The following is a 27,376-nucleotide window of genomic DNA, read 5'->3' on the forward strand; positions in this document are numbered from 1 at the left end:
CGATTACCGTCTTGTCTGTTTGAGTTCAATTTCTTCGATTGCCTTTTTAAAGGGTGGAGGAAATCAATTCCAAGGTTGTGACCTAGGGATGAGATTTGGGGGCATCTGTTGAACAAATCACTGTAAATGTACCAAGGTTGTGACCCAGGGACGAGATTTGGGGGCATCTGTTGAACAAATCACTGTAAATGTACCAAGCTGCTAGTAGAGTAGGGTTAGTTCTTTTTTCTTTTAAATGTCAAGCAAACTAGGGAGCTGTTGTAGTAGGCGGTGCCACAGGCAGATAAAATGGCACATGAAATGGTTTGTGGCCGGAGATCATTTAATTGTGCGCCTCTTGGGCAAATGAGGGCGATGCGTCGGCATGAGGTTGAGGTATTCAAGGTGGACAATAGTACAACCATCACAATGTGACAACGAGCAGTGCAAGGGCTTTTTTAATTCCATGATTGAAGGGATTGGGGCAATGGATTTTCGCCACGGATGTTGGCATGTAGAAGAAACAACTCTGCTCCTACGATGTTTGCTCTTGTTCTGCAAAGGATCTAGTAGGCTTTGGAAGCTTTAAATGACAATATGAGAGTCAAGATTAAAAGATTCTTTCAATCTTGGCCTAGATATCCTAGGAGCTTGGGTGTTTTTATATTCAAAGCACTCATTGCATAGGAGATTTTAAGAAATTGTTGCTTCATGACTTTACCTCACCATCCAGTAGGCTACACAAACGCTTACAAACATGACAACAATGTCGTTGATCAATCTACTTTTGTAGACTTTATTAAATGTCCTATTTTACCACATGAACCGGAGTGGATCATGGATTTCGATGAATTACGAACATGACATCGTGGCCAAAATGTAAGAATCCACAAGACTTAAGGTCTTTTCTTGGCTTGTGTAGCTACAATAGGAGATTTGTCCATAAAATTTCATACAAGGCACATTAGCTCGCTTTGTTTTTTATACAATTTTTTCATTGTTGTTACTGATGTAAGTTGTAAGGGAGTTGGTGCTACACTCTTGAGCATAATCACCCTATTGCCTTCGAAAGTTGCAAACTCAAACCATCCGAACTAAAATACATCATCATGATCAAGAACTTATGTTTATTGTACAATTTGAAAGTAGTGTTTGTGATTTTGTTATGAAAACACGTCAATAGAGCATCAATTATTTGCTTTGCTAGCCTTTCATTTTTTGATGGGCACACCAAATGGGCAACATCATTAAAAGTTTTCAGTTGACCATTCAATAACATCCCTTGAGATGGAGAATGTGGTGGCTAATGCGTTGACCTCATCTTAATAACCCCCACTCGACGGCAAAAAAGTGTAGTGGGGGCTACTAGCAAGGCTTGTGCTTGCTGCAAACTTCACACTCAACCAATGATGTATCCAATATTCTGTGCACTTTTCTCGTGCCTACATAGTGCTTCCTCCTGATTGGAACCTATAAGAGAAGAGGAGCGCCACACCCTTCTCTCCTTTGCTACACCCTCTAAACCCACCATGAACATCAAGGAACGATGTGATCGTTTGGTTCCAAGTTAGAGCATGCACACATGTAATACGATTACGAAGCTTAGGTGTAAGAACATAGTAGGTGTGTACACATTGGTATATGGATGCCCTACGATTGTAAATTAAGCCAACTAAAGCATTTTCTATAGTGGGTCGCAGCCAAGGAGCATACACAATGAGTGGACGGCTAAGCATGTGTCAACTTGGAAGAAACACTGATTAGGATGGCGATACTCCCAACACACGTTCAAAAATTTCTTAGAGTCAATAGATTATTGTTACGCTTTGTTTGTGATTTGTCGATGGTTATCAATGTGCAATATACAGATTGTTCTTGTTTGATCAACACAACCTTGTTAGACTGCTAAACGAAGGAGTGTGGGAACCTGCACGGTTGCTTTTGGTTAAGCATTTTTAGACGTTTTGGGGTATTTAGCCCATTTTTTTTTGGTGAAAATGTGAACCAACCCACTGAAATGCCCAGAAAATCATAAAATATTGGACGTCTGAAGGGCAAGGGTGCCTGTCAAAAATAAACCAGGGGTATGTGGCAATGTATGATCACCCTTGACAATGAGCATACTACCATTGACACCATTTCGCCAACTATGACCCTTGCCTTAGCCTAGCACATCCTCTCATCGCATCCATTTTGAAATTCCTATGAAAATGCAGGACTCCCCGTTGTAGGCTTGTTATGTTGGCTCCCAACAGATCTTCTGAGCTCTCTCTCTCTCTCTCTCTCTCTCTCTCTCTCACACACACACACACACACACACACACACACACACACACACGTGACACAAGCATCAATCTTCTATTTTAAAACTCTGCTTTTCCCATTCCTGGACAAAGTCTTCCTGTGCAGTATTGACATTTGTGCTTCATGTCTTCTGCGACTCCCTCCTTCTCACATGATTCAGTGATCTGTCCATCGGGCTATTCAAATTGTTGTGCGTGATTTATGACCTTCGATCTGCTCAGGTCACCATAGCTTTTCACTGATCGAGCTCTGACTCATTGGCGACGGCATGCGCTAACACTCACTTTGCGATCCAAGCCATTGATCTTAAGAATTTGTGTGACAGCGCACACGTTTGTATGATATCAGGCTTTGAGTTTGAACACGGAGATCATGAGTGCTTCTGCAGCTGAAAAACCAGTTGTCGGCAAGCCCGCAGAAGGCCACAAAGCCTCCGTGGAGTTGACAAAGGATGCCCATGGACTGGATGTGGTTATTCTGAGGGATCCCCGTGGCTTCTTCGCACAGGTAACCCATCATGAGGTCTTCCTTCTATCTATCTGTAAAAATCGTGTTGGTTAGCTTGCTTAGCATTTTCAGGTTCAATGACGAGCTTGGTTAGAAGCTGTTCAATTACTGTTGTTCCTTCTTGTTTATGATGTATGCGGACCCTGTTGGTCATAACAAAAATGAATTCAACTGCGCACGCTTTCGTCATCCTGGGGCTCAAAATGGAGACTTTTTGTTTGATCTCACACACACACACACACACACACACACACACGAAATGACCCAAAATGGAGACGTACTCTCATGTTGAATATCTCACTCAGCAGAGACACGCACCTCTGTAGGAAAGAGGTGCCATACTAGGCACATTGGTGATAGATCTACTCAATGCGCGGAGTGGTTTTTCAAGAGCTCAATTAAAAAAACCTCAATAGAACCACTACGAGAGGGTGTTGATGTTTCATCATCCAGTGAAGGATGAGGGCCAAAAATATGAGCCGCTCTTGGGCCAAAGGTTAGAACGGTAGAAGATGAGGCTTGAATTCGCGTTACCTGCAAATGGGGTGGGAGCATATAATCACATCTAACCAACCTCCCTAACCTTCTTGACTTTTCTTAGTCTCTAAATCTTCTCTCGTTTGGACCCCAGCCACTCATATGCTCCTCTATCCTAAAGCTGCTTGCCACATCTCTCTCTCTCTCTCTCTCTCTCTCTCTCTCTCTCTCTCTCTCACTCACACACACACACACACACACACACACACATATCAATTGGAGGAGGGCTTTGATTACTCTCCTCGTTATGCCTCCATTTCAAAAATTCCTGTATCCATGCTGTTGCCAGCTCACTTCTTTGCTATTGGCCAGTGGTGATCTCTAGTGTATCCAGTGCGGTCGGGGCGTCTCAGAGTAGACGTGTTCTTCATTGATGGGCCTTGTGTTTATTGGTCCAGAGGAGTCATTGATGGTATGGTATAGATTCCAAATGATGCAAGACCGTCCTTGGATAAAGGTGTCAGTTATAGATGCATTGATTGAGCAAAATTTGATGCACTGATCGAACAAAATCTGATGGAGATACAGAGTTTGGCTTTTGAGTTTTTCTCGCAGATGGTTGAGTTCGAGCTGGATGATGCCTTTGGGAAGTTGGAATGGTCACATGCGGCTACTTATTGGTGCCTTCCTTTGATTTTTATTGTGGAGGATGATTGGATCCGTCCTGTCACATGCACCTCTAACCCTATGTGTACGTGGGCAAGCTACTTCATGACATGGGTTCAGTTCAGTTAGATTATGTAAGATGCAGCGGAATGAATGTTTGCGCTTTGCTCAAGATGAGTGCTCTTCCGTTCTTAATGAGAGAGTGCTATGATCACAAACAAAGTGAATGGACACTGTGCGTGCAAGTGTATGAGACTGAGAGATAGAGAGAGCAGAGAAATACGACACCAAAGACGTTGTAAAACCCTCCTTCAGAGGCCCCACTCTCGTCGGCGAGAATAGTCTACTTATGATTGCACAATCTGGTACAAATTGAATGCATGTGACTAATGCAAGTCTAGGCTATGTCGGCGATGATGACGGGGACGACGAGACCGACCTAAGGGCTGAAATTTGCAATCTGGTATCTGCTGTCCAAAAACGCTATGGATTGAAATCTGCGGCTAGTCCAAAAACGCTGATTTTGGGGGCTGTTTCTGTGGGTCTTTGTCGCTGAAATTCTGTAGGTTTAGGGTTGAAAACTGAGGTTTCTTAAGGCTGAAAACTGATGGTCTTTCCGAGCTGAATCTGCTACTCTTTAGGGCTGAACTTGCAGGTGCTTCGATGCTGAAAACGTCCTGCTGAAACTGCCAAAAACGCTAGGTCTATGAAGCTTCTAAAAAACGCTAGGCATAGGGAAAAACGCAAGGCATGAGAGTTCCAAAAACGCTAGGTGATTGATGCACTCCAGAAACGCTAGGTTGTTGTGGATGAAGAAAACGCTAGGGGAAAGGTTTTTCTTGCTTGGAGGAAATCCACCAAGGGGTCTTGTTGAGAAGTTGCGTGCTGAGCTTGGCTCCTGTTGCCTCTTCTACCAAATAGTGCTAGCTCTAGTTTGCTTACATACAAACTTAGCAAAATTGCCCTACCTACTTTCCAATCAAAGTCACTTAAAAATAATAAGTGAAAAATGTCAAAAATAGGTAAAATAGGCTAAATGCATTGGAAAATTCCCCTGAAGGATTTTGATGGATCCTGATGGGAATGCTTATGATCATGCTGTGTGCAACCAAAGGATATGCATCTATACTAAGTGACTGGGCATGCACGGTCTACGAATAGACTCACAAAAAGTGTCAGATCACTTCTAATTTAGACTGACTGGACTGATTGAACCCTGATCATGCTGTAGGTTGTCTATGGACACATAGGGTTAAATGTGTCACGTGACATCCCCTCCTTTTCAAAGTGAGGTACTGGTACCGAATTGTATGGCGTCGAGGGAGATCGCCAACAGCATCCGGAGTCCTGGAAGGGACTCTTCGCTCGCCCACTCTGATATGTGGGTCGTGCGGTACTTGAACTTCATAAAGGTCTGCAACGCTTGCTTCTTTGGGCCGCGCCAAAAGCGACACAAAGTCTTCTGTGGCTCCTTCGATGCTTCAACTTCGTCTAGATCGTGCTTCTTCCTTCTTCAAGAATCTCCATGGCTGAAAATTCCTGAAACCATTTCCAACACAAAACCATGAACATACCCATTCCATGTAAAGTGAGTGGAAAAAATCTTGTCTTCTCTAAAGACTGTGCATGCAATGTAAATGAACCAATAGACGGAATACCAAACCGTTGACCACTACACGCAAACAATGGGATTGAATCTTTCTCTTATGATCTAGAGCAAGCAATTGTGGCAATTCACAACGGAAATGCCCACGCTTGGTGCTCATATGTTTATGTGCTCTTTCTACAATTGTGTCATGCCAAGGAAGAGACATGGAATGTGACTTCCTTACATACATACTTTTCAGCTTTTCATGAAAAATGCGCATACATTCGTGCTCATTCATGAGTGAAACGTGCCCAACGTACAATATTTCATGCCTAAGAGAAGGGATCACATAAAGACTCTGACTAAAATACAGGAAACGATCACGAATGAAACACTCGAACAATGCGTGCGTATCAATCATGCGAACACATAATACTTCCTGTGAGGGCTCTTTGGACCTAGGCTCGAGAGCCAAGATCGATCCTTTGTGATTGATCGAATCTGTAACGAGGTTAGCTTCGCTAGAAAAAGCATCAACTAACACATCATCCTTGTGAACAATCACATCTTCTTCATGCAACTCATCATGCTAGTGAGAAATGACATCGTGATCATGCAAATCATCATGCTCGTCTTTATCATCCAAATCATCATGCTTATCATTGTCATTCAAATCATCATGCAAATCATGTGTGTCTGGCTTTGGAGAAGAAGAGAGTGAGAGAGTCTCCTTTTCCTGATTCGCTTGCATCTGTGCCTGAACTTGAGAAAAGAGTCGCAAGAACTCTTTCATGTGTCGGTCGCTCTTTTCTTTGAGGGCTTTGTTCTCGCGATCAAATTCTGCTTGTCTTGCTTTGTTCTCTCGATCAAATTTGGCTTCACTTTCTTTTTCTTCCAAGTTGTACTGACGCTCTATGGCTTCCATTCTTGCATCGTATTCACCATCTATGGCTGCCCATCTTTCTTTGTAGTCACGATCTATGGCTGCCCTTCTTTCTTCGTGTTCTAACTTTCGGTCCATAAACCACTGCGGAAACTCCTTCATAGGAGTTAGTGCAATCCTGGTCGTAGATGGGGAAGGGGGAGGGTCGGAAAAACCTCCTGGTGGGGAAAATTCTTCGCCTCTCTCATGCTCATCACCTCCAAGCAAAGTGTCCATTCCGCTTCGAGTGATGACCATTCTGAAGTCGTGGATTCTTGTGGGTCTTAAGTTCATGAGGAACTTGGGTTCTTGGGGTCTTGAGGTTCTTGAGGTTTTCTTTTGCTTGCAAACCGCGTTTGAGAAGGATCTTCTCTTCACCCGAGTTCTACTCCTTTCCGCGGGCGCACCCCTTGGCGGCCTTGCGCTCACACCAAGGTTGCTTTTTCCCACCTCACGTCAATTGGCCGGCCCCTAAGTGCACGGTCCGCTCTCAATGAGTGAAAAGAGACAAGGGGAGGTTGGACAAGCCCTTCTTTCTTGGGATTCCTGTCACTCTTCAAAAACACGATTAGGAATCGACACGCCCAAGCGAACTTGGGTTCGTGCGATCGCAACAAGCAAAAAAAATTTCTTGTGATTCTTGTGGTTCTTTCCTGGAGTGATACAGAACACTGCCAAAGCTCTGATACCAATGTAAGGTGCAGCGGAATGAATGTTTGCGCTTTGCTCAAGATGAGTACTCCGAACTGTGCTCAAGGTTCCCTTTGTTCTTATGGAAGGGAGAGCCTTCTGTTCTTAATGAGAGAGTGCTATGATCACAAACAAAGTGAATGGACACTGTGTGTGCAAGTGTATGAGACTGAGAGATAGAGAGAGAAGAGAAATACGACACCAGAGACGTAAAACCCTCCTCCGAAGGCCCCACTCTCGTCGGCGAGAATGGTCTACTTATGATTGCACAATCTAGTACAAACTGAATGCATGTGACTGATGCAAGTCTAGGCTATGTCGGCGATGATGACGGGGACGACGAAACCGACCTATGGGCTGAAATCTGCAATCTGGTATCTGCTGTCCAAAAACGCTATGGACTGAAATCTGCGGCTAGTCCAAAAACGCTGATTTTAGGGGCTGTTTCTGTGTGTCTTTGACGCTGAAATTTTGCAGGTTTAGGGCTGAAAACTGAGGTTTCTTAAGGCTGAAAATTGATGGTCTTTCCTGGCTAAATCGGCTACTTTCTTAGGGTTGAATCTGCTACTCTTTAGGGTTGAACTTGCAGGTGCTTCAATGCTGAAAACGCCCTGCTGAAACTGCCAAAAACGCTAGGTCTATGAAGCTTCTCAAAAACGCTAGGCATAAGGAAAAACGCCAAGCATGAGAGTTCCAAAAACGCTAGGTGATTGATGCACTTCAGAAATGCTAGGTTGTTGTGGATGAAGAAAACGCTAGGGGAAAGGTTCTTCTTGCTTGGAGGAAATCCACCAAGGGGTCTTGTTGAGAAGTTGCGTGCTGGGCTTGGCTCCTGTTGCCTCTTCTACCAAATAGTGCTAGCTCTAGTTTGCTTACATACAAACTTAGCAAAATTGCCCTACCTACTTTCCAATCAAAGTCACTTAAAAATAATAAGTGAAAAATGTCAAAAATAGGTAAAATAGGCTAAATGCATTGGAAAATTCTCCTGAAGGATTCTGATGGATCCTGATGGGAATGCTTATGATCATGCTGTTTGCAACCGGAGGATATGCATCTATACTAAGCAGAGTTACCCGGAACGCGGAACGGGAACGACGACGGGCCTCCCTGCGGAACGGGGGAACGGGAATGGGCCCGGAACGGGAACGGCAGGCTAAAAAAACACCCAAATATTATTTTTTTTAGCGTTGTGTTTGAATACAAGTAGTATTAGAGTCCTTTGACTCTAATACCCACAAAAAACACGATTCGAAGACCATTTAACCTTATTATGACTTGATTGGGATGTGAGGCGCCCAGACTCCAGAGTACATAGCCAGATGAACAACATAGCCAGATGAACAACAATGAGCAAACACAATGCCCATAGTACATACACAATGCTCTCAAATAATTGCAAGAGTAGTAGTCAGAGATAACACTTTGGAATTAATTATGGCTAACATAGTAACAAGCCTCAAGGGCCGCCAGCGGCCAAGGTGCTACAAAAAAACCAAAGGGGGGCAAAGTTCAAACCAGACTTCAGTGACCACAATACCAAAAGACTGAAGGTGACAAATACCATAAAGATGCTAGTAGCTACAAATGGCAAAGAGGGCAAGGCTCAAGCAACCATACAAAAAGGTGGATAAATGGCAAAGACTCAAGACTCAAGAGCCACTAGCTTGAGAGGCCTCCCAATCCGTAGTAGCCGGCTGTAAATCATGCACATCCTCCCATTCCTCATCATCGAGGTCTAGGTCCGGCTCGATCTCAGCCAGAGATGAAGTACCTGGTGTTGGTGGATGTGCATCTCCACCCGCCTGAGAAGCCTCTTGCTCCATCTCCCACTGTGTAAAAGGATCTGTCTGTTTGTCTGTACTCTTGCAAAGCATTTTCAAATTTGCGCTGACGAAGACAAGATCATTAGCCTTCTCCACTCCAAGCCGATTCCTCTTCTTGGAAGCAATGTGGCTAAACGTACTCCACAATTGCTCCAAGCATGAGGTACTAACTGACTGGCTGAGAATACGGATCGCCAATCTCTGAAGCTCAGGGCCATCATAGCCATAGTCCTCCCACCAAAGCACTGAACCTATTTTCCTGCGATCAATCTGAGCATCTGGACTGCCAAATGACCCTCGCATCTCTCTGTACTGTCTCAGCTGATCTCTGACAATGCGTCGCCCATCTCTGTCTAGAACCATCTTGTTTAAGATCTCTGTAAATTGGTTCATGACTTCCCTATCTGTCTCTTGCCCTGCACCTTGGAACTCTGGATCCACCATGTACGCTGCCCCGTGTAAAGGAGAGGCATATGAATTCCACCTCGAGCTGCAAAGCGCATGGATCTCCTCATATCGCTCTGCGTTCGGCTCAAGCTGTGCAAGCTGCTCAATCATGCGGTCCATTGCCTCATAAATCTTGCCAATGCAAGGATCCATGCCATCCAGAACTCGAAGCAAATGAACCACCGGTTTTACCTGTGAATCTAGACTCTTGAGCTCCTTCCAGAACTCAAGATCCTCTGCCTTATCCTTGCACAAAATCCTTGCAACTGTCTTTGCATAGGGGGAGGTGGTGAACTCATCACTGATGAAGACCTGTCGGACCGCATTTTGACATTCAGACAGCCTGCGTACAAGAAGAAAGTTGAATGCGAAGCGGGTATCTGAATACTTTAGAAGCACTTTGCCGCCCGACCTCTTGAGGTACTCACTCCGAACCAAGTTGTGATTGTTGATGAAAGTAACCATCTTCACTGCATCAGCAATGACTGGAGCAATCCAGTCTAGCTTGCCGATGTCTTTCAGAAGGTTGTTCAAGCAGTGTGCCATGCAAAAGCACACTGTCACATGCGGATAGTGGCCCTCTATGATAGCTGCTGCTGCCCTGTTTGATGCCTCCCCATCTGTGACAAAGGCCACCACGTGTTGCTCACCGATGGTTTCTATGGCCGCTGTCCACTCTGCAGAGAGGACATTGGCGGACTTGCCACTCTCAGTGGCATCATGAGAGTGCACAAAGTACATCTCTCCACTGGAGTATGCGACGAGACCATGGATAGATCTCTTCCTTGTATCGCTCCACCCGTCAGCAATGAGGGAAACGCCATGTTTTGCCCAAAGACGCTGAATGTTGAGGGTTGCTTGCTCCACGATAGCCTTCTCTCGATCGAGCAAGGTGGTTCGGAGAGCCTCTGAAGATGGCGGCACATAGCCGGTGCCATACTCTCCTATCTGTTGCACCATGACTTTCCAATACTCCGACCTATTTCGATCAAACATAGAAGAGGTTAGTATCAAAAAAGTGGAAACGACGATAACGGAAGAAATGAGAGAGAAGATTGATGAATCATAAAACAATGTACATACCTCGCTGCGACAAATGGGATATGGTCGTGATAGAAGAATCGGGCCACGGCCGCATCCACCTCTTCTTTCTTCTTTGGGTCCCAAGAGGTGGTAAGGGTCTTTTGGCGACGAATTGGACCTTTTGAAGATGCACCAACACCTACACCGGGTAGAGAGAAAGAAGGGAAAATGAGGGTCTTTGGATCAATACCTTTGCGTGCCGGCTTGGCTTTATGGTTGAATTGCCGATCCTTTTCCTCGAGCTCCTTCCTCTTCTCGATGGTTACGTTGGCACAAAATTTCACCTCATGTCCCGGCACTCGAAGAAAGTGTGCCCTCACTTTGTCATGCCCCCCTTTCCGCGTGTAAGAGCATAGCTTGCATCCCCATGCACGAGAACCTCCCGCCGCCGACAAGGTGCCCTCCGAGGTCACTTCATCCCACCACGACCATTCCTTCGCCTTTTGAGTGTTGCCCGCATGAACGGAGGGGGTTGAACGAGAAGAAGAGGCCATGGATGATGGATTATCCGTGAAAGAGAGAGCTTGATCTTGAACTTTGAGAGAGAGAGAGAGGGATTGAGAGAGAGAGGCTTGCCGCTTGATTCCGTGAGAGCTTGAGCCTTGAGCCTTGAAAGTTGAGGGTTAGAACTTAGAAGTTAGCCCAAGAGAGAGAGAGGTTGAGAGCTTGAGCCTTGAGGCATGCCGCGGCGCCACACTATGGCTTGAGAGTTGAGAGCAAGCTAGGGAGAATGAGCTTGGCTTGAGAGTTGAGAGCAAGGCTCAAGCAAGGGAGAATGGGCCTTGAGGCTTGATGAGTGTGTGAAGAATGGGGGAGGAGGGGGGCATTATATACTTTTTTGACTGCTGAAAATGGTCGTTGGCTGCCTAACAGTCATTTTTTTCAATTTCAAAAACTGCTGTTTATGGCCGTCGGGGCCGTTCCGGCCGTTCCGGTCCGTTCCAGCCCGTTCCGGTGACAATTTCCAGCCGGAACGCCGTTCCGTTCCGACGCGTTCCAGAAAATCCCGGCCGGCCGGAACGCCGTTCCGGCGTTCCAAGGCCCGAAATGTCCGTTCCCTGGTAACACTGATACTAAGTGACTGGGCATGCACGGTCTACGAATAGACTCACAAAAAGTGCCAGATCACTTCTAATCTAGACTGATTGGACTGACTGAACCTTGATCATGCTGTAGCTTGTCCACGGACACATAGGGTTGGATGTGTCACGTGACAGATTAGAAAATGTCTGGCACTTTTGTGAGTCTGTTTGCAGACCGTGCATGCCCAGGCACTTAGAGTAGATGCATATTCTCTGGTTGCACACAGCATGACCATCAGATTTCAGTCAGAACCCTCAGGAGCATTTTTACAGTGCACGGACCTATCATTCTTATTTTAGCCATTTTTTACTTATATTATTATTAAGTGACTTTTGTTGGGAAACTGGGTAGGGCAATTTGACAAGCAAGTATATAAGAAAACTAGCACTAGCACTTTCTGGCAGAAGAGGCAGCAGGGACCTCTGTCCAACAATGCACCTTCTCAGCAAGACCCCCCCGGGGTAGGAGATAGCGTTTTTCAGCCAAGGAACCAAGCCTCAAGTGCAGAACCAACCCAGTGTTTTGCATTTGCAGCAGCCTCGCGACAGCAGATCACAAATCAACCCTAGCGTTAGCAGAACAGCAGGATCAGCCCTAGCGTTTTTGGAGCAGCAGGCACGAACCACCCGACCATAGCCACCATCCGGTAGCTCCCTCGTGCTTGGACCAGCGTCCGAGATGTAGGCGTGCACCTGTAAGATCGAGCGTCCCATCCCACCCGGCCTCACCTCCTCGAGGTGACTTCGCACACTCCTAGCCTCACGGGCTAACCACCGGCACTCTGCCAGTGAGGGTCGATAACTACAAATGAGGCCTTGGCCTCGCTTTTATAATAATGGCCGATCACACTGGCCGGGTTCACACTACGTCCGCCTGGACACTGGATGCCCATCCCGATGGCGTGTAGGCTGGATCCCCTCTCCTGTAAGCGGACATAACACCCCCTCACATTGTGTTCGTTTCCTCTCATACGTGCTTCTCCCCAATTTTCAACGGACGCAAGTATTCTATAGTTTAGGGTCCACTTGTAGCTGTTTCCTCTTCTTTGGCAGCTATACGTCGTGCTTCTATAGAGCCTTGTTAGGTCGGTGAGGATATTGTTATTCCTTCATGTAGCCAAACAGAGATATTGTCATGACACAATGCGAGGAGAATTTTCCACCTCTTGGGAGGGTATAAAAATGTATATGGTAGGAGATCTGAGAGTTTGAGATTTTGGGATCAAACCTTTGCTTTTATCTTGGGGACGGTGCCCTCAAGATGTTCAGTTTAGAGTTTAGTAGAAGCTTCTTTTCTTCTTTTAAACAAAAAGAGGTACGACTTAAGGATCTGCGTCTTTGATGAAAGTCAAAATTTTTGAACACACTTGTGAGGTAAAATATCCTTTTTGCAAACCTGTGAGTCATTAGTATAAACTTAATGAAATTTTTCATGACACTTAAGGAAACTTTAACGCAAGTATCAATCGCAGCCTGCCATTTAGTGGAGGAGGGCTTATGTATGGATTTCAACAAATGGAGGAAAATTTCTATCAAGCCAGTAAGATCAGACACAATTTCTAAATGTACTTAGTGCAGCATGTTGATATTTGTCAGTCGCTCCTTGGTTTTAAAGGTCATTATTTTCAGTTCCTTTTTAAGATAAAAGGAAACCATAGCGTTTTGGGGGAGGGGAATGATGGTGTGTGATCTTAGAGAGTTTTGAATTTGGACAAAGGATAAAAGGGAAGGTGGAAGCTGCATTTAATAGGCACGTTCCTGAATAGTACTGCATGTGGTGCTAGATTTTGTTATATGAGACTGATTCAATTGCCTCATTGCTTTAAATGTGTGTATGATGCTCTCACAGCTTGTGATTTCATCTCTCAGGTGCACCTGCATGGGGGTCAGGTCACAGCATGGAAGAATGAACGTGGGGAAGACTTGCTATTCACGAGCTCTAAGGTTTTCTACCAGCTACATTATTTGCTCTCCTCCACAGAACTTTGTTGTAGAAAGCTATGACAGGTTATGTTTTTTGTGTACATGCGCATGTGTTTTTTGTTTTTTTTTTGGGGGGGAAGGGGGGGGGGCATGATTTGTGTGCGTGTTTGCATATGTGTCCTTGCTTTAAAGTTGGCAGACTTTCCATGCATATGTCCCTGGTCGGTTTATGTTTTAATGAGGCCATGGTCCTTCATGGTACGTTTAACTCAGCTGACCACTAAGTTAAGTGTCAATGATTGTGTAGGCAATTTTCAAGCCTCCAAAGGCTATTCGAGGGGGAATTCCTATTAGTTTCCCACAGGTCTGAGATAATTTGGTCACTTGTTTTTAAGATAATTGACATGCACCTTTTTCCTGAATGCAGTGCCCTCCGGGTTTTGCAGTTCAGCAACTTTGGTGTGACAGAGCAACATGGATTTGCCCGTAACAGATTGTGGGCTATTGATCCAGACCCTGCACCTTTGCCACCAACCGGTGATAACAAGGCGAGCATTGATCTTATATTGAAACAATCTAGTAATGAAGATCAAAAGATTTGGAACCACAGGTACAAGCCTGAAACCTTCTATCTAAAAAAAAGTAGTGAAATAATCAGCTAGGTTAAATTTGTTCTAGGTCAGAAATGGAGGAAGTTAAAGAAATAGAATTCACTTCACCAAGTTGACAAAGTGAAGGCAAGGGTAATGCAAAATAATACGAAAGTCTTGTCCCACAGGCTGTCGAAGATGAATGGAAATGATCATTTTTGCCTGCCAGCACATTGAGGCCCCCACAGGCATGCCCAGCCAGAACACAAGTTATGTGCGGCCAAGAGTGTGAAAAGGGGGAGATCCCCAATAGAGAGGAAAGATATGCGATCCAAAATGTTGGCCCAACGAAGAAAAATGGGGATAGGCCATTGAGAATCCCTAGAGGTCTCTTATGTACACAGAATACAGCCCCTTCTCTCGCAGCACACACAGAGAGAGAGAGAGAGAGAGAGAGAGAGAGAGAGAGAGAGAGAGAGAGAGAGAGAGAGAGAGAGAGAGAGAGAGAGAGAGAGAGAGAGAGAGAGAGAGAGAGAGATGAAATGAAATGTTATATTAACATTCAAAAGGCCAAAGTGACCTATGAGACCAGAAAGTTACAATGTGGTGGATCTGATATAGAGTCAGAGTAACAAAATGACAAAATAAAAATACTATGCTATGGAATCCTAAACTGCTAGGTGTGAACTAAGCAACTAGCTGGGATAGCTAAATCACAAGAGATCCAGCATTGGTCGGTGGCGGATCTCATCAATCTCCTCCATGGTCAGTAGTCTGACCGGACGTCATGCAAGTCGGGCCAAAGTGATCCGGATCCTCTGATGCAGTCTCCGTCGATGTTGTGTAGTCCTCCGCGGTCGTGGGCGTCTGGATCTCCCCATCTCGGCCGCTAGATCAATCAGTGTGCCTCTTGTGTAAGGCGACGAGCTGTGCTGTGGTGGTAGCTCCTCCGGGTGTCTAGTATCTGCTCTAAAGAAGTCTGTGATCTCTCTCCGAGACTACCTAGCGTGTCCTCTCGTCAGGCTCTCTGTGTCTACGCAACTCGAGCAAAAACAAACCCAGGCATCTCTGATCCTCGTACCGCATGACTCTGGAGAGTGGTCGAAATCCCTCTCTGAACAAGCAGTGGAAGCGGCCTCGTATCTCGTAGTAGACAGGGCAGTGGCATGTGTAGTGAAACTCTGTTTCAGGCTCCATGTCACACAGGGGGCATGTCCTGGCCTTTGCTAGTACTCCGCTTTATCTCTCAGTCTCGATCCGCAGCTGGTGTGAAGATGTGTGTATCTGGCCAATAGCACATTGTATCCCATGAGACAAGTGGGTGTCCATGTATCTGGGCCTTGTCACAAAACCGTCCTCCGTAAGCTGGAGAAGATGCTCTCTGTAGAAAGTTATCTTCCTGCCCAGCTCCTGTACTGGCTGTATCCATGTCCTCCTGGTGTCTAGCTGAGTCAAGTCCTGACAGATGAGCTTGGTTATCTCGGACTGAGAGAGAGAGAGAGAGAGAGAGAGAGAGAGAGAGAGAGAGAGAGAGAGAGAGAGAGAGAGAGAGAGAGAGATTACCGGAACAGGCGATGGTGGAGGCCAGCAATTCCATAGACTTTAGAGAGCTCTCTCACAGATTAGTGATGCTGTGGATAAGCTGGCATGGTCAGAGAGCTTCATCTTGGTACCTTGGCCTTTATAGTGGATTCCTCTCTCTATTCTTACAATATTGCTTTGTAGGAGATCTACGTCCTCCCTCCCTTGGTGTATCACGTTTCCAGTTGTTGTAGATGGGCATGACTTTGGAGGCAAAGTATAGGCAGGGCTCGGGAAAATGATTTAATGGAGCCGGCTTTAGATCCCTTACAAAAAATCTTGAAATTTGGGGTGTGGAAATTTGAGGTGACCATATTTCGATTTGAGCAGGTTTTGGATAAAGCAAACTATGTTTTCCCGAGCCTTAGTATAGGGACTTTTCAGTCGCATGGTTTCTATGAGCTGCTACAAGATGGTTTTTATAGTAGATACATCATATCATTTTGGTTTCTAGCATTGGACTACACGGTTTCGCTACACTGCCAGAGGTGGACAAAGCTTTTGGCAGATTTGTGTAGGCTTCCCACAATGAGTGTAGCTTTTATTCCAACAGACATCTTCACGATTGATTGTATCTTACGATTGATGCATCTTGTGGTTGTATGTGTGTTTTTCCGTATGATGTCATTGGTAAATTGTTTAGGGTTTTTCCATATTTCTTGTATATTGACCTATGGTGCGATTCTAGTAATGCAAAGGGTAAGAGCCCCTCTATGCCTAGACAGGGATCACGCATACTTGACTAGAGGATGCTTTTTTGTCTCATTTGATTCAGGATGTTTGGACACGCATTGGTTCTACAGATCCAACGTTCCATCTGGGTACCTGCATCACTGCGTCTTTAGAGGCTTGGAGATAGACAGCTGCCGTGTGGCGACAAGGCCTGTTTCGCAAGAAGCGTGAGTTACAGACATTGTGTACAGATTATGGTTATAGATGCTATGTGTTGTACGCTACTAGCACTCTTCTCTATGCAGGAGATGCATGATGCAATGGTTGGCCTAGATGGTGCCTCTTGTCTTGGAGAGGATGGGTTGACTCGACAGTTCTTTTTGCAGTTCTGGGAAGCTCTCAACCCGATAATGGAGATTGATCACTCTCATGTCTTGCGTGTATAAGATCTTTGCTCGCATGATCATTATGTGCTTGAAACCCTTTATGTCCGATCTCATCCATGAGTCACAGACGGGTTTTGTGCAGGACCGGTGTATTTTGGATAACATCTTCGCTTTCTATGAGGCAGTTGAGTGGGCTCGTGAGATAGATCAGCCTATAGTGTTCGTGCTTCTTGATTTTGAGAAGGCTTATGATAGAGTAGATTGGGGTTTCTTGGAGGGCACTATTCAAAGGATGGGTTTCCCCTTGTAGTGGATCAAAGGTGTGTCTGTATTATACCGAACTGCTTTGAGTGCTCTCACGATTAGAGGCCACATTGGGTGTTTTCCTCTCTCGCGCTCATGCCGACAAGGATGTCCCCAGGCAGCCTACTTCTTTCTGTTTTTTATTAAGGCCATGTCTCTATTCCTGCAGCACAGGACCCCTCAGTTGAAAGGTCTTAGTATGCCTTTGGCTGACACTCCAGATTTGTTGGATGAAGAGTGCACTATGCTCTTTGTACGAAATGACACTCCCACCTTGGACAGTCTATGGGATGCTCTTGCTACCTTTTGCTTGGCCAGTGGTGCTCTCATAAATTGGCACAAATCTTTTGGTTTTCTTGTAGGAGTGGAAGAGGATTGTCAGTGGGATGCATGTGATAATTTACTTGGCTACCTAGAGGGCAAACTTGCAGTTATTTGGGTTTTCATGTCGGCATAGATGTGTCAGTTGAGCAACAGTTTGCGCCCGTTAGGAAGAAACTTTGCCATTGGTCTTCCTTGCATTTATCTTTAGCTAGCAGAGCCCTTGTGGTGAATCAGGCTCTTCTTGCGACGGCTTGGTTCACCACATCCTGCAGGAACTTTCAGTTTGGCATCATGGCGTGATTAAGGTGCCTTGTACGCAACTCTTTGTGGGTGGCTTAGATGGTTCTACTGATACTCGTCCATGAGTCCATTGGGACACAATCATGTTTCCAAGAGAGGAGGGAAGATTGGGGATTATTGTTCCTGAGATGCAGAGCAAGGCATTGCTTGCGAAGCTCATAGTACGCGGATTGTTTCCAGGGGGTAGAGCCTTGGAAACAGTTTTGGCACCATGCTTTGTCACATACGTCTCCTCGTTTTGGATCTCTAGACTCTGTCGCACCCGACCATCAGGTTCATCTTCACAAATGCACCATTGGATACGTCCCATTTGGCTTGCTATGAATTTGGCAAGAATTGCGTCTTGCCTTGATTCGATGCCCGCCTTCTTGTGTCAAGGAGGTAGCGAGGCAGACATTTGTACGGAATGCATGTGATAGATTCAGAAGGCCGTCAACTTGGCAAGAGGACTCACATTGACTCGGCTAGATGGGATGACGGGCAGCATGCTCTTTGCACCATTGGTCAGATGCTTCCTTGGTTGGGGCACAGGTTATTGGCGCTACCTACTAGATCCGTAGAGGGGGTGCTCTTCGTAAGAGAGAGATTGATGAGGCCATTCCACATGACTGGCATGCCTTTATCAGGGGACAAACTCTTTTACCTTCTCATCAAGGATGGTGGGTGTACTTCGATCCTCAAACATGAGACCCGATTGTTGCTTAGCAGGGGAGTCTAGTCTTTAGTATTGCTGAGATTGGCCATCATGGACGCCACATCAGAGTGAGGTTCCACCTGATTATCAGTTGACTGCCCATTGGCATCCTGTTAAGAGTGGTAGATTGCTTCTGGAGGAGATCATGTGTGGACTCTGTTTTTACTATTGAGGAGGCATCACTTTGGAGACTGTGGATTTGGCAAGGTAAGCCCCTTTTGAGCTAGACTGGGATCCTGATGAGTGGCAGTGGTCTTCGTTGAGTTATGAAGGAGCCCCTCTATCCTTCTGTGAGTACATTGTCTGCCTTGGGAGGATGCTTCTTTCGCGGACCCGACACCCACCTCATCGTCCACGCCCGTGGGAGGTATGGCAGGATCAATGCATCCATCCAGCTTTTTGTAACCGGCCTTTACTTTTAGAAAAGGGCGGTAGACCTTAGACTTAAACCTTATTTGCTTTCACCCATTTAATTAGTCGCCCACTTTACTTGTACTTTCAAGACACAACAAAGGGGAAAGGGATACAGGCTGCTAGAATGCACCTGTATGAGAAGACCGACACCAGATTGGCCCCTAACTTAGGCTCCCCTTTCGGTATTTCTTTATTGTTTAAAAGAGGGAATAAACGCTGTGGTTCCCTACAAGCTGCCCTGCAAAAGCTTGGCTGAATTTCAACTGTTCCGGCCCCATTTCGGCAGCATAATTGTACTAGGACCGTTCACAGTCAGTATTCCCACGCATTGAATGACTTTCCTGACGCATATGGGCACTTTGTGAAACCTGGCGAGAATCTGCAGCTCGCTGAATTCTCTGTTTTCAGCCCCGAAAATGCGCCAGATCACCTGTACAGCGGGCCCCTCGCGTCCCCGAACCTCCTGGGGGTATTAGGGACCGTTTAGGGCCAAAACCCTAAACCTGCAAAAATACACAGCAGGCTGTAATTTACTGTTTCGGGCTCCGTTTCGCGTGCCTGTCGCATCCATAGCAAGTCCTCGAGCTCCCGCACGTGTAGGGCTACTTGCCCTTTGAATCGGACGAGATTTCTGGCGTGAAACCTCTCCGAATTCACCTGTACCTGCGGGGGATTAGCCGCTAGCTGATCCCGTACCTGTGCAAGAGGCTCTTGCCTCGGCAATCGCGCATGAACCCACACAACTGTACATTGGTCAATTGAAAAGCCCACTAGAGGGGCATAACATACTGCCATAGGGGGGAGAGAGGGCAGTGCGTAGCGTGCAGGGCATCACTCCTGGCACCGCACTGTACATAGGAGGGAAAGGAAGCACTCCATAGCTCTTAACCTGTGACAGGAACTTGCAAAATGAGCCTCCCAGCTATAAATTCAGCGCCACTTCTTGTTGCATGAGGAAAGTGCACAAAAATGTGCCACTTGGCTCATTTACAAGCTATTTCTCGTTTCGGGGTTGCCGCCTAAAAGTTTCCCGACCGGTTGCCCGGTTGACTTCACTGCAGAGTAATAAAATGTTCCCCTTGTCATTTCGGAGGTAATGACGCGAACACATTTTCAGGTCCCAAAATAGCAGTTCCCTAAATTTTAGGAGATGCTGCCATTGTATCTCTCTAGGTCACCTGACCCGCTTTGTACAGTGCAGCCACACCCAAAACTGAAATGTAGCCTCTGTAGCAAAGGATTTCCACTTTGGCTAGTCAATGACCCCACTTTGGCTAACCATAGTCCTTGTCCAACCTTAGTGCTCTCTTGCCCTCGGGCGTGGACTCCCTCTTGACAGTTCCACACTAGCTATGCAATGCAGGGCAGTTAGATTTCTTGAGGGGTGTTTCCAAAAAGTGAAAGTAAATAAATAATAAGAAAGAAATCAACAAAAAGGATAGATAGTAGTCACACGTTGGTGACATACCCCCCTCTTGAAATCTCAAACGTCCTCGTTTGCATCTATGTCGTACATGCTCACAGTCAACACTGATGTATTCAATACCTGTCGACATATGTACGACACATATATGCTCATTGTCAACCTTGTTGTATTCAACACCTCGTCGACACATGTATTGCCTGCGTGTGAACCCTGTCCCAATGACATAGTGGTAGCTTTGCACTCTGCCATTGCTTTGAGTCACTAACTTTCCAATGACAAAATGGTAGGCACACATTTTGCCACTGTCTTATAGTACACGTTGGGCCCAGTAACACTTTCGAGCATACCCAAACCGACAGTTTAAGAATGCAGTTACACATGTACCCTTTAATAGAAGCAATTACTGTATCCTTGACAAACTGACAAGAAATACTCACTTCTATAGCACTAACCAAACTTTTGGACATTCCATAAGAGCAATTGCCAAACTGACAATCTGTACAGCTCTAAGATTCATGTAACAGGTTTTTCATTTGAGCTCACTTTAAATACCATGTACATTTCTTTCAGAAGCCATTGTCCCACTGACAATCTATGTAGCTTTGAAAGTCAAGGGGTCAAGGTAGGTTGCAAATCGAAGGCTTCAAGGTAAAGTGATAACACAATTGGTGACTCTGCAAGTTCAGCTTCTTCCATCCACTTAGCATCCATTGGTGGATAGTTTTTGAACTTCACCAAGTAACGCCTAGCAACCTTGCCTTTCACTTTTCTTTCTTTATGTGCCAAAATCTGTTCCGGGACCAAGATCTCGTCAAGTTCCTCGACTTCTGGCTGATCTTCAGCTGGCATATCCTCTGGCACATCACCCACATAGGGTCTGAGAAGACTCACATGAAACGCATTGTGAATCTTCCAACTGTCAGGCAATTTCAGCCTATATACAACATCACTGATTATGTCGCACACTTGAAAAGGCCCATAGTAACGCATGCTGAGCTTTGGAAACAGTCTTTCCTTGCCCTTCATCTTCTTTAACCTTGCCTTTTTAAAGCGTAGAAGCACCCAGTCACCAAGTGAAAATACCACTTCACGATGGTGACGATCAGTTGCTTTCTTTCGCTTTGCCCGAGTCTTTTCTAAGGCCACTTTGACCTTCTTGTACATTTCATCCATGTCCTGAACATACTTATCTGCTTCAAATATCTTGTCCTTTGTATGCAGTATGGGAGGAACTTTCTTGCCACCTTCAACTATCTCAAACGGTGCCTTGCCAGTTGATGAATGCACTGTATTATTGTATGCATACTCCACCAATGGCAAATACTACTTTCCTTTATGCTCAAACACATAGCACTTTAGCAGATCTAGGACAGTAGAATTTGCCTCTTTTGCTTGCCCATCTGTTTGAGGATAAAATGACGAAGAGAATTTGAGCGTTGTGCCCATATTCTCAAACAAGCCTCTCCAGAACAAACTTGTCATGCGTGGATCACGGTCGCTAACAATCGACTGTGGCATGCCATGATATTTGAAAATATTGCTCATAAACAAGCGTGCCATCTGATCTGGCTTTATCTTCTTCCCGACAAGAATAAAATGAGCCTGCTTGCTGAATCTGCAAATGATGGTCCAAATACCATCGTTTCCTGTCTGCGTTCTCGGAAGATCAAAGATAAAATCCATAGCAATACTTTCCCATGGTTTATGTGGAATAGGTAGTGGTTGCAATAACCCCGGTGTCTTTTGCCTGTCAAACTTGACCTTTTGGCAAATTAGGCATTCTCGCACAAAGGCATCTACATCTCTTCTCAATGTAGGCTAGTAGAAGAATGTCTCAACCGCTTTAACTGTAGCATCGATACCGCGATGCCCTGCATACGGTGGGACATGACTCTCTTCCATAACTTTGCGTCGCAATGGCTTTGTGACACACAATCTGCCATGCATCATCATGAACCCATCTTTGAGAAGATAGTGTTCATGGCGTTGTCCATCCATTGGCTGCTCGAAGACCCTTGCAAAATCTTCATCATTTGCATACTGTTCCCTCATATCATCAAGTTCATGATGATAAGGAATTGACACAGCTGAAATTTGTGGCTTCCTTGACAAGGCATCAGCCACAACGTTCTTCTTGCCCTCCACATGCACAATCTGAAAGTGGAACATGGACAAGATATTTGCCCATCGCATATGCTTCTCAGATAACTTTGCCTGTGTCAAGAAGTATCGCAAGGTCTGATGGTCCGTTTGGACAACAAAGTCTGCACCTAGCAGGTAGTGTTTCCAACTTAAGAGTGCATGAATCACAGCCTGCAGTTCTTTTTCATAGACTTGCATAGGCTTTTCAGGCCCTTGCAAGATTCTACTCTCATAGGCTACTACCCTGCCATCTTGCATTAGCACTGCACCAATGCTACTACCGCAGGCGTCACACTGGACCACAAATGACTTCCTAAGATCTGGCAACACAATGACTGGATCTGAAGTCATCTTTTCCTTTAAGAGATTAAAAGCTGAAATCTCTTTCTGTGTCCATCTAAAGGTGACTGCCTTCTTTTGAAGAGCATGTAAAGGTGAAGCAATCTCAGCGAAATTTCGGATAAACCTTCTGTAATAGGAGCATAGTCCCAAGAAACTTTGGACATCGTGCACCGTCTTCAAATCTGGCCATGACTTGATCGCTTCAACTTTAGCAGGATCCATTCTCTCACCAGCCTTTGAGACAATGTGTCCGAGAAAATGAATCTCTTCCAGAAAAAATTCACTTTTCTTTGCATTGATGAGCAACCTATGACTGCGTAGCTCTTTGAACACAATGGCCAAGTGATGCCTATGCTCCTCTTCATTCTTTGAGTAGACTATCATGTCATCAAAGAATGTACCAACAAACTGCTGGTGTGGACGGAAAATTCTGTCCATCATCCTATGGAACGTAGCAGGAGCATTTGTGAGACCAAAGGGCATCACTAAAAATTCGTAAAGGCCAAACGTTGTTCTAAAAGCAGTCTTCTGCACATCCTCTAATCTAATGCGGATCTGATGGTACCCACTCTTTAGATCTATCCTGCTAAACATAGCTGCTCCTTCTAATTTGTCCAGAATATCATCAATTCTAGGTATAGGGAACCTATTCTTGATGGTATTCTTGTTCAGTGCACGGTAGTCGATGCACATACGCCATGAGCCATCCTTTTTCTGCACCAACAACACTGGAGAACAGAATGGGGATGAGCTGGGCTGAATCAGCCCCTTTTCTAACAGCTCGTGTACTTGGCCCATTATCTCTTTCTGCTGAGCCGCACTAACCCTGTACGGAGGCTTATTTGGTGGGCTACTGCCTGGCACCAAATCTATCGCATGGTCCTCGAGTCTCTCTGGTGGTAATTGAGACGGTAATGAATCGGAAAAACAATCACCATACTGTTGTAAAAACATCGACCTTTCTTTATCTAGCACATATAAATTTGATTCATCACAATCTGACACTTCACGTGCAAAAACCAAGTACGCAGAAAGATGCTTTTTCATTACAGAAGTAATAGCAGAAGTTGATACAGTGGGAATAGTGGAACCGGCCCGTAGGGCGGTAGGCGTTGGCTTTCACCCGAAATTCTTTACTTTATGCACACACACAGAGCACTTTGCAAAGAGAACCTGCGACGGGAGTTAACACTTAAACACACACACGGCTCGGAAGCTAGAATGCTCCGAGCAGACGCCGACAACCTGTAGGCCCCAAAATTGGCGCCCCTTTCGGTATTTCTTTATTCTTTAGGAGGGTAAATTACAAGGTAAGGTCCTGGGAATCTTTCACGTATATCCACCTAGATACCATTTGATTTGGCCAAATTTCGGCAGCATAACAGCCCCAAAACTTGCGCGAAACCCATTCCCCTGCTGGAACTCGCTTGCACTGACGTATACCCTCTGATTCCTGTCCAAAAACAGTAAATTCAGCACGCTGTATTTACTGGTTTTTGCCCTGTTTTCAGCCCCAAACAGTCCCCTAACTGTCCTTTGCCAGTGGGGCACGATTCCCAATGATCCTGGCGTCCGTATGGCTGAAAAACAGTGAATTTACAGCGCATAGACAACGCTGATTTTGCACCTGTACGGTGAGGTTATGACCCTCACCAGTGCCTGCTTTGGAGCAGCAGTTAGCTACCCCTGTTCCTGCTCAAGGAGGCTCTTGCCTCAGCACAAAAGCATGAACCCACACAACTGCACATCAGTCAAATGAGTAGCCCTCTTGTAGGGCATCACATAACTGCACGTAGGGGAGAAAGAGAGCAGTATGTAGCGTGCGGGGCATCACTCCCGTCACCATACTGTACATAGAGGGCAAGGTAAGCATTCCATAGCTTCTGTACCTGTTGCAATCCGCCTGTGGCTGAAAATGGCGTCCCCTTTGTTGATATGCAGCTCGTTTTTGCCTCCCAGAGTGGCAGAATCGCTCACAAGCTGACACGTCGCCCAGTTTCCGAGTTTGGGCTTTCCCTGCTAAAAATATCTCAACTGGTGCGTCAGTTGACTTCGCGGCAGAGTTGTAAAGTGTTCCCCTAGTCATACCGAAGGTAATGACGCGAACACATTTCGTGGCCCAAAATAGCAGTTCCCTAAATTTTAGGAGATGCTTCCATTGGGCTCCCACTGGTCTTCTGACCATGTATCCTCATTGGGACCGCATCCAAAAATGCAATGTGGCCCAACTGTCGGATACTTTTGGTTGGTAGTCCCACCTTGACTTTACGCCTTAATTGAGTTCACTTCCTAGTATCCACCAACTTGCTAAGTGCGACGGGGGGACCTATATGATCTTGCTCTGAGCCTAGACATCCTCTTACCATATGAATTCCAGTGCCGACCCCTTCCCGTCTGCGGGTGAATCTACCGTTCACATTGGCCATACAATGTCCGACCGTTTGCTACTTCAAAAAGAGGGTCTTAAACAAATAAAATAAACCCCATTGGAAAGAAACCAACAACCAAGGTTAGCAGTTGCCACATCTCTGTGACATGGTTAATAACTGCCACGTCCTCGTGACATACCCCCCTCTTGAAATCGCAAACGTCCTCGATTGCATACCATAAATACACGCCACTGATGATCTTGTGCTATTAACACTCTTTTATCATCGCCTGTATCCGCAAGAAAGGTCGTAACATACATAGATACAAATGACTTAATGAGGCCTTCATACTTTTGCCATTTCCATCTATGGCACTGAATTCATATGTACATTTGATGTACTAGCGCTATCATTACCCCTCCTTTGCACACGTTGGGTTGGGGCATAAGTAGGCTGTAACCCAAAGGCTTCAATTCAAGGTAAAGCTGCAATACATTTGGTGACTCTGACAGTTCATGCTCTTCCATCCACTTTGCATCCATAGGCGGATAGTTCTTGAACTTCACCAAATAGCGTCTTGCAACTTGTCCTTTAACCTTTCTGTCCTTATGTGCCAAAACTTGCTCAGGTACCAGGGTCTCATCAAGTTCTTCAACTTCTGGCTGATCCTCATCTGGCATATCTTCTGGCACATCACCCACGAAGGGTCTTAGAAGACTCACGTGAAACGCATTATGAATCTTCCATGCATCAGGCAATTTCAGCCTGTAAGCCACATCGCTGATCTTGTCAAGCACTTGAAAAGACCCATAGTAACGCATGCTGAGCTTACGAAACAGCCGTTCCTTACCCTTCATCTTCTTTAACCTTGCCTTTTCGAACCTTAAAAGAACCCAATCACCAGGTGATAGTAGCAATTCACGACGGTGACGATCAGCAGCCTTTTTCTGTTTTGCCTGAGTCTTCTCCAAGGCAACTTTAATCTTCTTATACATCTCATCCAAGTTCTCAACATATCGATCTGCCTCAAAGATCTTGTCCTTTGTGTGCAAAATGGGAGGAACCTTTTTGCCGCCTTCAACAATTTCAAAAGGTGCTTTGCCAGTAGACGAATGCACCGTATTATTGTACGCATACTCAAGCATAGGCAAATACTGTTCCCACTTGCCCTTATTATCTGACACATAGCATTTCAGCAGATCTAAGACAGTAGAATTGGCCTCTTCTGACTGTCCATCAGTTTGTGGATGAAACGAAGACGAGAACTTGAGCGTAGTACCCATGTTCTCAAACAATCCTCTCCAGAACAAACTGGTCATGCCAGGATCACGATCACTGATAATCGATTGTGGCATACCATGGTACTTAAACACATTGTACATGAACAAGCGTGCCATCTGATCAGATTTTATCTTCTTCCTGACAGGGATAAAATCGGCTTGCTTGCTGAACCTGCAGATAATGGTCCATATACCATCATTCCCTGTTGGTGTCCTTGGAAGATCAAAGATAAAGTCCATAGCAATGCTTTCCCATGGCTTATCCGGAATCGGCAGTGGTTGTAACAACCCTGGTGCCTTTTGCCTGTCAAACTTGACCTTTTGGCAAACTATGCATGCTCGCACAAAGGCATCCACATCTCTCCTCAAGGTAGGCCAATAGAAGAATGTCTCTACCGCCTTAACTGTCGCATCAATGCCACGATGCCCTGCATACGGTGGGACATGACTCTCTTCCATGACCTTATGTCGCAGTGGCCTCGTGACACAAAGTCTGCCATGCATCATCATAAAACCATCTCTGAGGAGGTAGTGCTCGTGATGTTGCCCCTCTTGTAACTGTTCAAAGATCCTTGCAAAATCTTCATCAGCAGTATACTGTTCCTTCATGTCATCTAACTCATGATGATAAGGAATTGACACAGCTGAAATTTGTGGCTTTCTTGATAACGCATCAGCCACAACATTCTTCTTGCCTTCCACATGCATAATCTGGAAGTGGAACATGGAAAGAATGTTTGCCCATCGCATATGCTTTTCGGATAACTTTGACTGTGTCAAGAAGTATCGCAAGGTCTGATGATCTGTTTGGACAACAAAATCAGCACCTAAGAGGTAGTGCTTCCAGCTAGAAACCGCATGAATCACGGCCAAGAGCTCTTTCTCATAGACTTGCATAGTCCTCTCTGGCCCTTGCAAAATTCGGCTTTCATAGGCTACTACCCGTCCATCTTGCATTAGCACTGCTCCGATGCTACTGCCACACGCGTCACACTGGACCACAAATGACTTCCTGAGATCTGGCAAAACAATAACTGGATCTGAAGTCAACTTTTCCTT

General features: G+C 45.5%; 1 protein-coding gene across 2 annotated transcripts in view; it reads left to right on the top strand.

Moving 5' to 3' along the window:
• The first annotated feature begins 2,156 nt into the window (after nt 1–2,156).
• LOC147444673 (putative glucose-6-phosphate 1-epimerase) overlaps nt 2,157–27,376 on the top strand; it is a 53,130-nt gene continuing 27,910 nt past the window's right edge. The window contains exons 1-4 of one of the 2 annotated variants that reach the window (XM_086527206.1): nt 2,157–2,790; nt 13,441–13,515; nt 13,802–13,858; nt 13,941–14,104. In XM_086527206.1, the coding sequence (XP_086383332.1) occupies nt 2,656–2,790; nt 13,441–13,515; nt 13,802–13,858; nt 13,941–14,104 (431 nt within the window). In that variant the 5' untranslated portion in view covers nt 2,157–2,655. Of the gene's footprint in view, nt 2,791–13,440; nt 13,579–13,801; nt 13,859–13,921; nt 14,105–27,376 lie in introns of both variants that reach the window. The other variant, XM_086527207.1, reaches the window with a different exon arrangement.

The sequence above is a fragment of the Adiantum capillus-veneris genome, chromosome 13 (genome assembly GCF_014529385.1).
Source record: "Adiantum capillus-veneris isolate H3 chromosome 13, ASM1452938v2, whole genome shotgun sequence".
Lineage (NCBI taxonomy): Eukaryota > Viridiplantae > Streptophyta > Polypodiopsida > Polypodiales > Pteridaceae > Adiantum > Adiantum capillus-veneris.